Source organism: Trichosurus vulpecula, chromosome 5 (assembly GCF_011100635.1).
Source record: "Trichosurus vulpecula isolate mTriVul1 chromosome 5, mTriVul1.pri, whole genome shotgun sequence".
NCBI classification, from domain to species: domain Eukaryota; kingdom Metazoa; phylum Chordata; class Mammalia; order Diprotodontia; family Phalangeridae; genus Trichosurus; species Trichosurus vulpecula.
The window spans coordinates 178,141,386-178,153,790 of NC_050577.1; the positions used below are offsets into that span (position 1 = coordinate 178,141,386).

At 41.3% G+C, this 12,405-nt stretch overlaps 1 protein-coding gene across 1 annotated transcript; it reads left to right on the forward strand.

Annotated features, from left to right (window-relative positions):
* Nucleotides 1-2,224: 2,224 nt before the first annotated feature.
* On the forward strand, nucleotides 2,225-6,857 carry BHLHE41 (basic helix-loop-helix family member e41). The gene is made up of 5 exons (XM_036762062.1): nucleotides 2,225-2,507; nucleotides 2,645-2,708; nucleotides 3,012-3,119; nucleotides 3,448-3,559; nucleotides 3,988-6,857. The coding sequence occupies exons 1-5, from the start codon at nucleotides 2,446-2,448 to the stop codon at nucleotides 5,166-5,168; spliced, it is 1,527 nt and encodes a 508-aa protein (XP_036617957.1). The 5' UTR covers nucleotides 2,225-2,445; the 3' UTR covers nucleotides 5,169-6,857.
* The last annotated feature ends 5,548 nt before the right edge of the window (nucleotides 6,858-12,405 follow it).

A 12,405-nucleotide genomic window follows, 5' to 3' on the forward strand; every position in this document is an offset into this window, starting at 1 on the left:
GCAATAAATTTCCAAACATAAATTTACCGTGCTCTCTAACCTGAACCTTTGAGTTGATTCAGAGATATTTACCTTAAAAACTTTACTAATCACTTATTTGGTAAGGAAAATTTATGCAATACTCCAGTTTCTCTTACTTCGTAGTGAATTGTCATGACAAAAGAATACTAATTGAAGCCCCAACTTTCCCTCTCCCCCAAAACATAATTTATTACCAAACCACCTGGGACTGGGAGGGGGGGGAGGGCAATGAATGAAAGGGTTAAAAAGTTTCTCAACGATAGTTTTTAAAAATGGCACTTCAGAATTAAAAACCACCTTAAGACAAATTAACTAGATCCATTAAAGAATTTTCTCAAACAAGGTTGAGCATGGTTACAGCCCTACTGCCACCCTGGTTATCAAGCCACCTGGTTTCTTCTTCAATGAGGTTAGGTGGCTGCAGCAGCAGGACAGGCTGGTTCGATGGCAGCGGCGGCTCCTTGAAGTGGAAAAAAAAAAAAGAATAAGTTGCTGCAGGCACGTGATTTCCATCCAGACACTGCTTCCAGCGACCCAGATCTTGTCCCTGCCTCACATATGCAGAGTAGGGTCAGGACATAGGAAAAGCAGTAGACCTCGCTCCTTCCGCTTGCTCCTACACCAGCTTTCACCCTGGTTCCCAGGCAATGATTAATTTCTTCGGAGATCGCCCTGGGGAGAATGTAAGCATTACACTGGAAGCAAGAAGGAAGAATCCTTGACTAGCTCTCCTACAGTTACTGGCCTCAGTAGTCATAGGAGGGGAGTTTCAGTTTGGAGCCCCTGCCCCCAACTCCGAGATGTCCTCTCTTTACCTACTTGCACCCTTCCAAATCGCCGCGGCGCTGCACCCTGAGGCGTAGATTGTAATGCTCAACTAAACGCAAATCCCTGGTTACTTTCACTAGCAGTGAGTCATTTTCTTGGGGATCGCTCTAGGGAAAAGGTAATCCGGCTTGTGCTTAGGTGCTCTAGGCTTTCTTTTCCCCCCCCACTCTCTCTGGAGTACAGCAGAGGAGGCGGTGGCAGCGGCAACGGCAGCGGAGGCGAGCCCAGCACGGGCTCCCAGTACAGTGATGTGGCAGCAGCCTGTCGGATCACGTTGCTAGCCCTGTGCTTGTACCAGTTTGAGACAGGCTTAAGGAAAGAGGCTTTTTAGGTGCCAGAGGTTGTAAAACGTGGGCTGTGCACACTTCCAGTGTTCATGAGGAGAAGAGGGGAGGAGAAGGGCTGAGGCACATAGCTACACCCCAGGCCCTGACAGGCAGCAGAGTTTAGAATGATTAATTCTGCACCTTTTCCGTGGTGTATTCCCTCACGGTGGCATCCTCCAGTTTCCCCTCCCTTCCCCCCTGTGTTCTCCAGGGAACTAAAAGCAGAAAAGGGACTCAAACCGCCTAGTCTCATTGGCTGTCGTGATTAGGGACTCCGCAATTCCGGGTGCTAGGGGAAGTTTAGGTGGCATAGGGACACGATATTGCGGAAAGACATTTGGATTACGACATTCAAACCCTGTGACTACAATGTTAATTATTATTCTTTATTTCTAAAGGGAACAGATTACTAATGGTTCCTCTGGCAGCGGAGACTCTACCACAGCCAAAGGGTCTCCCCTCGCCTCCTCCTCAATTCTCAAAAAATCCCCTTTGGGACCGAAGTTTACCCTTCGCCAATTCTCGTTCTTAGGTCCAGGAGAGCAGAGTAGGCGGTGGAACAGCCCAAGCCATGTTAATGCACCGTAATGACGGGCCCAAGGAGTCGTATTTCCGTGCGGGAGGAAGCCCTGGCTCCCCCGCACCCCGTCCTCTCCACCCGTCTCCCCCTGCCTTCACCTCCCCGCCTTCTAGAAGGTGTATAGCTTGACCAAAGTTGTTTTTCCTTTCTGGTGGCCCTAATCAGGTGCTCCAGCCCTCTTCTCTCACTCTCTTCTCGCCCTCCGTCTCTCTATATAGTTTCCCTCTCCTTCCTAATCTTTCTTGTCCTTCCTCTCCCTTCTTCCTCCCCCCCCTCCCCCCAGTCTGGACCGCGGATGGTACGTTCCGCACGTGAGCTGGGTGCTGGTCTGGCTGGCGACGCGCGTGCCCTGTGGCCAAACACTGAACAGAGCGAGTGCAAACTAACAGCACTGAGTGTGTATGTGTGTGTGTGTGCGCGTGTGTGTGCGCGCGCGCGTCTGTGTGTGTGTGTGTGTGTGTGAGAGAGAGAGAGAGAGAGAGAGAGAGAGAGAGAGAGAGAGAGAGATTTGAGTCAGGCTAGAGCGAGACCAACTGCTTCACACTTTAAACACTGCTGCACTGGAGAGGGAGAGGGAGAACTGGAGGCGCACAGATTTTCCCCAAGATCTCCCAAGAACACCGTCCCGCAAATTAGAAAACGAAACCCCAAAAATTGCAACAAAAAAGAAACCAGCAGCTGTTGCCAAACATGGACGAAGGAATCTCTCGTTTGCAAGAGAGACAGTTAATGGAACATAGAGATTTTATAGGGTAAGGTGCACGCACCCTTACGAATATCTGTCTCGCCTTCTGTTTTCTTCTCTTATCTTCTCCAGAAAGTGGTGAGAAGCCGGAAAGAGCAAAGATCCTCCCAGACTTGGTATTTGATGCTTATTTCTGTTTTGCAGACTGGACTATTCATCCTTGTATATGTGTAAACCCAAAAGGGGAATGAAGAGAGACGAAAGCAAGGTAAGAATAAGTTTCTGATGATCTTCATACCCTGCCTGGATAGTTAATTAAGGTTCTTCACTTCAAAGCAAAGCGCTACACTGCAACAATACTTCAATCTTTTGGCTTCTCCTAACTGAATTTTAAGTAGCTTGACGGATAACTTGCACAAGGGAAGGTTAAACACTATACCTGCATTTTAATTGCAGTTCAGTACAGACCAGTAGAAAGAGGTACCTGGTTTGCCTTGTCATACAGTATGTGTTCTTGGTGGATTGAATATAATGTTGATCTCTTTTTCTTCCTCAATTTTTATATATGAAGGAGACCTACAAACTACCACACAGATTGATAGAAAAGAAAAGACGAGACAGAATTAATGAATGCATTGCTCAGCTTAAAGACTTACTGCCAGAACATCTGAAATTGACGGTAAGGAAGATTCCTTTCTACACTATGGGGATTTGTAACAGCCTGGTAAAGAAACTCCTCCAGATTTAAGAATAAATGTAAATATTTGATGTCTGACAGTAACTTATGTTGTATTGTTAGAGTTTACCACAGACTCAGCTGAATGATGTATGCTCACAAAAAAAAAAAAGCACGCAATCATTTTTTTAACCTGCCTTGTATAAGTAAGCCAGGTTAAAAATACTTCTTTCAAAGGGAGTTTAAGTTCCAGTGATGAATGGAAACCTATTGGAGCCAAATGTATTTTGTTAAATAACCATGAGCCCCTTTCTTCTTTGCCCCACTGCAGACTCTAGGGCATCTGGAGAAAGCAGTAGTTTTGGAATTAACTTTGAAACATTTAAAGGCGTTGACAGCCTTGACAGAGCAGCAGCATCAGAAGATAATTGCTTTACAAAATGGTAAGTCAGTTTGAGGAATGCCAACACAGGAATTTATTTGCTCTTAGTCCATAGAGGTGCAATTATGAAGGGGTTTTGTTTCTCCTCTGTGGGATAGCAAGCTTACTTTTTTTTAAGAGTAAGTTCACTAGAAATTATGGTTTCTTGGTATTAAAGATTTCAAAATTCCTAAGAGGCAGATTTTTATTTTAAGTAGTTGTCAAAGCTTCACCCTGGTTTGTCTCTTTATTCCAGAGCAATGATACCCCTCTCCCAATATCATAGCAACTGGTGGACCTAGCAGGTTATTAATTATTGAAGACAGACATATAGCAATGCCCAGTGTCCACGTGATAGCCAGATGCTTTAACGTTAGTGTTTTTCTTTTCTGCCATTTTTCTTCCCTCACCCACCACCTCCCATTCCCGATCTTCTCTTCCTCATCCTAGGGGAGCGATCTATGAAATCTCCCATTCAGGCCGATTTGGATTCTTTCCATTCGGGATTTCAAACATGCGCCAAAGAAGTCATGCAATACCTTTCCCGGTTTGAAAGCTGGATGCCCAGGGAGCAGAGATGTGCCCAGCTAATCAACCACTTGCACTCCGTTTCCACTCAGTTCTTACCCAGCCCCCAGCTGTTGACTCAACAGGTCCCATTGAGCAAAGGAAACACTTCCTCCTCCACCTCCTCCTCCTCCTCCACCACCACTACCACCACTTCTTCCTCCTCCTCCTCCTCCTCTTCCATTGCAACACCCCCCTCCTCCTTCTTGTCTGTGAACGCCTCTCAGGATCGCACCGTGCAGAAGCTGGAGCCCCAGACAAACTGCGTCCCTGTGATTCAGAGGACTCAACCTAGCTCTGAACTCGCTGGGGAGAATGACACGGACACTGACAGCGGCTATGGTGGGGAGGGCGAGGCCCGGCCTGACCGGGAGAAGTACCATGCCCCTGGGGGAAGTCGTGTCACCATTAAGCAGGAGCCCCCTGGAGAAGAGTCCCCAGAGCCCAAGAGGATGAAATTGGATTGCGGCGAGAGCAGCAGTCCTGGAGGCAGCGCAGCCGCAGCTCTGCTGGGGCCGAATCCGGCCGCTGCCCTGCTGAGACCAGACGCCGCACTGCTCAGCTCACTGGTGGCCTTTGGAGGAGGCGGGGGGACTCCCTTTGGGCAACCGGCGGCGGCGGCGGCAGCAGCGGCAGCTCCCTTCTGCCTACCCTTCTACTTCATCTCCCCCTCGGCAGCAGCTGCTTACATGCAGCCTTTCTTGGATAAGAGCAACCTGGAAAAATACCTGTACCCTGCTGCGGCAGCCCCCATCCCCCTGCTCTACCCAGGCATTCCAGCCCAGGCTGCGGCGGCTGCTGCTGCTGCTGCCGCGGCAGCTGCTGCCTTCCCTTGCCTGTCCTCGGTGCTCTCGCCGCCTCCTGAGAAGGCGAGTGCAGCCGCTCCAACCATCCTGCCTCCGGAGCTGGCTTCTCCTGCGGCCCCCCATCAGCACTTTCCCCTACCCCTTCACCCGTTCGCCCACCTCCCCTTCGCAGCTTCCTCCAGAGAGCCTGGGCTGAGCTCGGACCTGGAGGCATCTTCTCAGGGGGATTCCTCCCAGCCTGGAAAGGAAAACGCTTGAAAGCTTTCCCATTTCGCAGGAAGGATGGGTGGTTAATTATAATAATATTAACAGTAATACTTAAAAGTACCTTTTTTTGTTTTGAGTGATTTCAAGTTCCTGTGTGTCCTCAGTCCCCTCCCCCTTCCCCCCCAACCAGGCTGCTGTAAAGATCCTGCGCTGTGGGTGTGTTTTTTTTTGTTTTGTTTACTGTTTTTTTTTAATCAACTATTTAAGTTTTACCTCCATTTGGACTGTGACAGTTTTAAAATGTTAAACATTGTTCATGAGTAAGGCAGGGCTAACATAGCCGAAAAGTTTCACTTCTGGCAGGTCTGTAGTGTCTGCTGGAATGTAATGGAGGTAACTGAAACAGAGGGTATACGCTCAAAAAAAATTTAAAAAGGTGCTTGGAGCCAGGTTACAGCATCCGGTAATTAACCCACTGTATCTGTCCCCAAAGAGCTCCTACTTACTCGGAGTGGGTCCCCACAAACTGGGAATGAGGAACTTTTAGACTTAATTTGCTACTCAGTATATGTTTAGCTTTATTGAATCCATACATTTGTCTGTTGTTAGGTCGTCTTGTTTTAAGAGAAGCAAAGATACAATTTTTCTCCAAATTAAATGTCGCACTTTGTTTTAAATGGTTTTATATATATATATATATAGTGTTTCTAGGTTCCACTTCTTGACTTGCACTTGACTTTGGGGAAGGTGTGTTGAAGAAAGCAAGAAGCACCCTTAGTACAATTTGTTAGCACTTTATTGAGAAATGGACCTTGAATCAATTGACTTACCTTAATTTTCTCTTAGACATGATAGAAATATATATAGGGCAAGTGCATTTGTACCCACACTGTTGTTTTAAATCATTATGTTCCTGAGTTTTTTAATCTTGCTGTTAAAAAAGTCTGTGCACTGAACTAAGAAAAGTCTAAATTCTAAAAAATTACTATTCTTAAAAAAAAACTTATCCTAAATACTAAATTGTACACAATCTAAAAGCTGGTAGAGTCATTTGAACTAGTCAGCGTTGATTGGAAATGCTATGAAGGTGTGGCATAAATCCCCACGAGGCCTTTCTATCTCCAGCTACTATGATTTCCCTTTCTGGAGACCATACCAGATACTAGATTATCACAAAGAAAGCTTTTAAAATAAGGTTTAAACCAAGACCTTGTCTAGATATTTTTAGTTTGTTGCCAAGGTAGCACTGTGAGAAATCTCACTTGAATGTTATGTAAGAGGTGAGACACAACAGTCTGACTACAAGAGAAGAAAATATCTGGGTCTTTTAGTCAGTTTGGTGCATTTGCTGCTGCTGTTGCTACTGTTTGCCTCAAACGCTGTGTTTAAACAACGTTAAATCTCACTAGCCTACGAGTTGGCTGTATGTAAATAGTTGTTAATACATCCAATTAATGATGTCTGACATGCTATTTTTGTAGGGAGAAAATATGTGCTAATGATATTTTGAGTTAATATCTTTTGGGGAGGATTTGCTGAAAAGTTGCACTTTGTTACAATGCTTATGCTTGGTACAAGCTTATGCTGTCTTAAATTATTTAAAAAAAATAAATACTGTCTGCAAGAAACCAACTGTTCTAGAACAGTTTAGTATGTGGCATACTAAAAAATTGATCTTTATATTCCAGTATTTTCCAGCACTCCATAAATTCTATTACTTAAATATTTCCACACTATTTTGTGATTTTAAAATTCTTACTAAGTAATAAAAAAATTTAATATGTAATATGAGGTTGTCTAATAATTAAAAATCCTACCTTAATAAATCATAAGGAATGTATTAGTACTAACATCATTACACAAATAAAAGTCATTATGACTTTTCAGGTATACAACTATGCTTCAAGTTCGCTTGTTAATGTCCTTTTCTATTCTATTAAAACTACCTTCTGGGTAAGTGTCCACCTGATAGTGACACATCTGGATGAAAAGTAGAAATTTTCATCAGTCACCTGGTTGCTTTGTCTGTATGATGCTAAATTACCCGATATTTGGATGATTAATTAAATTTTCATATGGATGTCTGACACTGAATAGACAACCTATGTTCATGGAGTTTGGTATTTTTCATTCACGTGAAGGCATGCAAATATCTGCTACTGCATATAAATCCAGAAAGATCACAAGACTGGTCATCAGGAGACCTGGATAAAGGCTCTTGTTTTGTCACTTGCCCTCTGAAGAAGAGAAAGTAATTTCACCTTTCTGAGCCTCAGTTTCCTCATCTGTAGCATAAGGGATGCTGGACTAAGTGATCTCAAGGTTCTATCCCAATCTAACATTCTAACAATCCATAGAGTTTTCTATAACCATAATCCTTCAAAAGATCTATATTCAACACTGTAAGTACTCAACCCACCAATGTAGTTTGTTACTTAGTAAATAGTTTATGAGTTATTTTGACAAAAAAGAAATCATTTGGTAGCCAACTATCTGGTAAGACATCTCTCCAAACATAGCTAGTCTGATTTTATTGTTGGGTCCATCCTTGAAACTTTCCAGCGTGGTAAGAACTACTAGAGTTGCTCTGCTGATTTTGAAGACTCAGAGACACTATACCACAGTAAGGAAGAGATACAGAATTTTAGAACATCTTTGTGTCTGTCAATGATTATTGTGGGGAAACTCCCAGTATAGAAACTTCCTCTACCTAGCCAGAAGGCATTTCATGCATAACATAGTCTTAAGAATTATGTGTTACATAGCCTCAGTCTTATAGACATAAATCTTATAGAGCCTCAAGCCACTGACAGGTTAAACCCACAGTTACAGCCAGGTTATGTCAGAGGCAGAACTTGAACCCAGGTCTTTCCATTTGCTTCTCCAGCTCATTTTACAGATGGAGAAACTGAGGCAAACTGGGTTAAGTGACTTGCCCATAGTCACACAGCTACTAAGTGTCTGAGGCTGGATATGACCTCATGAAGATGAGTCTTCTTGATTCCAAGCCAAATGTTCCATGCACTATGGGCCCTAGCTGGCCCAGCATATGATGGTAATTCACATAGATAAAACATTTTATAGTTTGCATATGATTTGTTCACAAAAATCTTTTGAAATAAGAGTATGAGTCTTATTTACAATTTACAGAGGAGGAAACTGAGGATCAGAGAAGTGACTTGCCCTAGGTCACGTAACTAGTTGATTATTAATGTGGGACCAATAATAATAATGACAATGATATTAGTATTTATTAAGTGCCTACTATGTGCCAGGCACTGTGCTACTTGCTTTAAAATATTATTTGATCTTCACAACAACCCAGGAAAGTAAGTGCAATTACTACCTCCATTTTACTGTGGAGGAAACTGAGGCAAAAAGAGATTAATTCATTTGGCCATGGTTACACAAGTCTCTGAGGTCAGATTTGAACTCATGTTTTCCTGACTCTGAGTCCAGAACTCTATATCCATCCTCAATTCCAGAATATTTTAGCTCCTTGATCTTCTCTTAAAATAAAAATATGCTATAATATGGAATTGGAGTGATAGGAATAATACATATGTTTTAGATAATTTCTATAAAAATTTTTGAGTATATCATATCTACTTGTCACATTATAACATAGTTTTGCAAGCATAGACTGAGCATAATTGGACCCAAACTCTTTTAGGGGATATAGCGACTCTTAATCAAGTACTTCATAACCTTATCTTAAGAAAAGGAATAAGAAGCATTTCAGATGATGGCTAGTACTTATATGCTTTATAGAAAAAGTGCTCCCCCTACCGACTTTGCAGTGATTGCCTCACAAAACTTCGTCTTTCCAGAACTTAGACCCCTGACTTAAGACGTTAATGGGACTGTATAAATGTGAAAACATAAAGAAGCCATCAAAATAAAGGATGTAAATAAAAACTAAGAATCAAAGCAACATAGGAACAGCACTTTATCAAAATTTACTGAGATATTTAATATTTTGAATGAGTTCAATGGAATATCATTTTAGAGCTTAAGAGGGCTTAAGCATGGACTTGGGGAACGTATGTCCATGTTGGAGAAGCAGCCTAGCTAAGTTCAGAAACACTTCATCACTAAAGTTGGCCAGTGTATACTTAATCACAGATACAGTCACACAATGATTATTTTGGCTATAGAAATTCTCAAAGACTATTGAGTTAATTTGCTGCTAATTGGAATCCATATGGTATGGTTTGTGTGTAAAACATAGACCTTTATATAGCCCTACATAAAGTAAGCTTAAGGCCTGTTCATTGCTCTGTATACTACTTTGCTCAGAATCTATTGTCAAGTTTAGTTAAGACTTGAGGAAGAAATGATGGAGTACGTAGACTAACTTTCACATGGAGATTCTCTTTTTTTTCCCTTTAATTATTTTTAGCATTTTTTAACATCTTGAGTTACAAATTCTCTTCCTCCCTCCCACCCTCTGAGAAGGCAAGCAATATGATATCAGTTATACATATGAAATAATGCAAAACATTTCCATATTAGTCATGTTGGAAAAAACAAGGAAAATCAAGAAACATAAAGAAAGTGAAAAAAGTATGCTTCATCTGCACTCAGAGTTAATCAGCTCTCTTTCTGGAAGTGGATAGCATTTTTCATCATGGGTCCTTTGAGACTGTCTTGGATCGTTGTCCTGATCAGAGTAACTAAGTCTTCTTCCGATGATCATCGTACAATATTGCTGTTATTATGAATAATGTTCTCTGGGTTCTGCTCACTTCACCATGCATCAGTTCATGTAAGTCTTCTCAGGTTTTTCTGAAACCATCCTGCTCATCATTTCTTATAGCACAATAATACTCCATCATAATTACGGATCACTACTTGCTGATCCATTCCCCAATTGATGGGCATCCCCTCAATTTTCCAGTTCTTTAGCACCACAAAAAGAGCTACTGTGAGTATTTTTGTACATGTAAGTCCTTTTCCTTTCTTTTTAAAATCTCTTTGGGACACAGACCTAGTAGTGTTTTGTTGGGTCAAAGTTTATTCACAGTTTGATAGCCCTTTGGTCATTGTTCTAAATTGTTCCCCAGAATGCTTGAACCAGTTCACAACTTCAAGTGGAGATTCTTGAAGTTCTGTCAGTATGAAGCGATAAAGACAAATTTATGCTACCAAAAGTTAGGCTGTGTTTTAAAATCTTATTCTACAGAATTGTCAAGTGGATATATCTCACCAAAACTCTCAATCTATTGGGCAAACAAGCCTATACAAACTTGGAAGTTTTAAAAGATGCAAACTGAGGAACAACAATATACTGTGAATTCCCTCAGTATTTTGGAGTGTATTTCTTGCTATTGTCAGTCAGTATGCCAGCTCCCTTTTCTAATTTGCTTTTTCAAATCTGTTATGGGCTGGGAAATAATATACATAGGCAATAAAATAACAATGACGATGATGGGGATGATGATGATGGTAACTCCAGTGTAAATTTTTTTTTTTTTGCAATTTACAAATTTTTTTCCTCACAATGACCCTGTGAAGTCAATATTACAAGTATTATCTCCTATTTTTATAGATGAAGATGCTAAGACTAGCCATTTAAGTGACTGCTACACAGCTTTTAAATGTTAGAGCTGGGAAAACCTGTCACTCCTCTCAGTATATTGGAATTGTGTCTAAAATCATGGTGGATACACATGAAGGGAGGGGATAATGGAGCTTTCCTAGTAGTGAAGTGCCTGAATTGTAGGACATGGATTCTATTACATCTGTTTTTGATGCTTTGAGGTATTTCTTGGCTTATTTCTAGATAATTGAGTTTGCTGGATAACTAACTTCTAGTTATCAAATTATAATGTCTATACAGTACTTGTGGTGTTTTAAGTCCCTCAAGTATTTCTCTTGTCCTTAAGTGATTTTAATACATGATAACAAAAGTGACTTCACAATTTTATGCCACTAAATAAAGTAACAAATAAAAAAATCTTACCACCAGTAGCAACAATGTGGCCTACTGATAACTCTCTATGACTGTTATGTGGGAAAGAGATTAGAGTTGTTTAGTTGGCACCAGCTGAATTACAAAGAAGCGTACTGAGGATTGATATAAAGAAAAACTTCCTAAAAGTCATCGAAATATGTGGTGCAATGTATAGAGTGCTGAGCCTGGAGTCAGGAGAACCTGAGTTCAAATCCAGCCTCAGATGCTTACTAGGTTTTTGACCCAGGGCAAGTCACTTAACTCTGTTTGCCTCAGCTTCCTCATCTGTAAAATGAGCTGGAGAAGGAAATGAAGAAAACCCCAAAGAAGGTTACAAAGAGTCAGACATGACTGAAAAAAAAACTGAACAACAGTGACAGGTCTTCAAACAAAATCTGAATGCCATTGTGGAGTATGTATCAGGAATTCTTAGTTAAATGTAGATTGGACTGGATAATATTGAATATCCTTTCTAAATGAGATTTTTGTGATTCTGAATTCAATAATTTATGGATCTGTGATCTAGCTCATCTATATAACCTCCAACAATGCAGATTGCAACACATCCATGACTTTTCATCCCATGCCACTGTGTCTAAGTTCCCCCATAAATTATTCATAGGGATCCATCCAATGTGCTGGAGGCCTTCCTCTAGGTCTCCTAATATTACATAAGTACCAGGATAAGAGCTATTATCCCCCTTTTTCTAACTGTATGAGTTATAAATCTAAGACATAGTAATTTAATTGACATGAAGGGCCACCCTTTCTTTTCTCTAGTGTTACTCCACCAGGAAACACTGCACTGAAAAAAACATAGTTAATAATAGCTAGTATTTATATAGTACCTACTATATGCCAGACACTTGCTAGGTGCTTTACAAATATTATCTCGTTTGATCCTCACATCAGCCCTGGGAAATAAATGCTATCATTACTCCCATTCTACATTTGAGGAAGCCAAAGAAAACACAGGCTAAGACACAGAAGCTAGAGTCACACAGCTCATGAGTTTTGAATCCACATTTGAACTCAGGTCTTCTTTACTTCCTTACTCCAGTCCTGCCACTCCATCTACTATGCCACCTAGCTGCTTAAAGTACACTGATGTTGAGATAACCATCAGTCCCGTTTCTGGTATTCAGCCTACTAGTCATAGCTTTCAGCCCCAGCTTTTTGTCAACTAGAATTTGCTACTACAGTCAATTCTTCTATACTGCAACATATTTGTTCCCTAAAAGCACCATGATATATAAAATTATGCATTAAAAACCTCATTTTTATGGGGGAAACGGGGTTAGGGGGCACAACACTCAAAAACTTCATCAATAA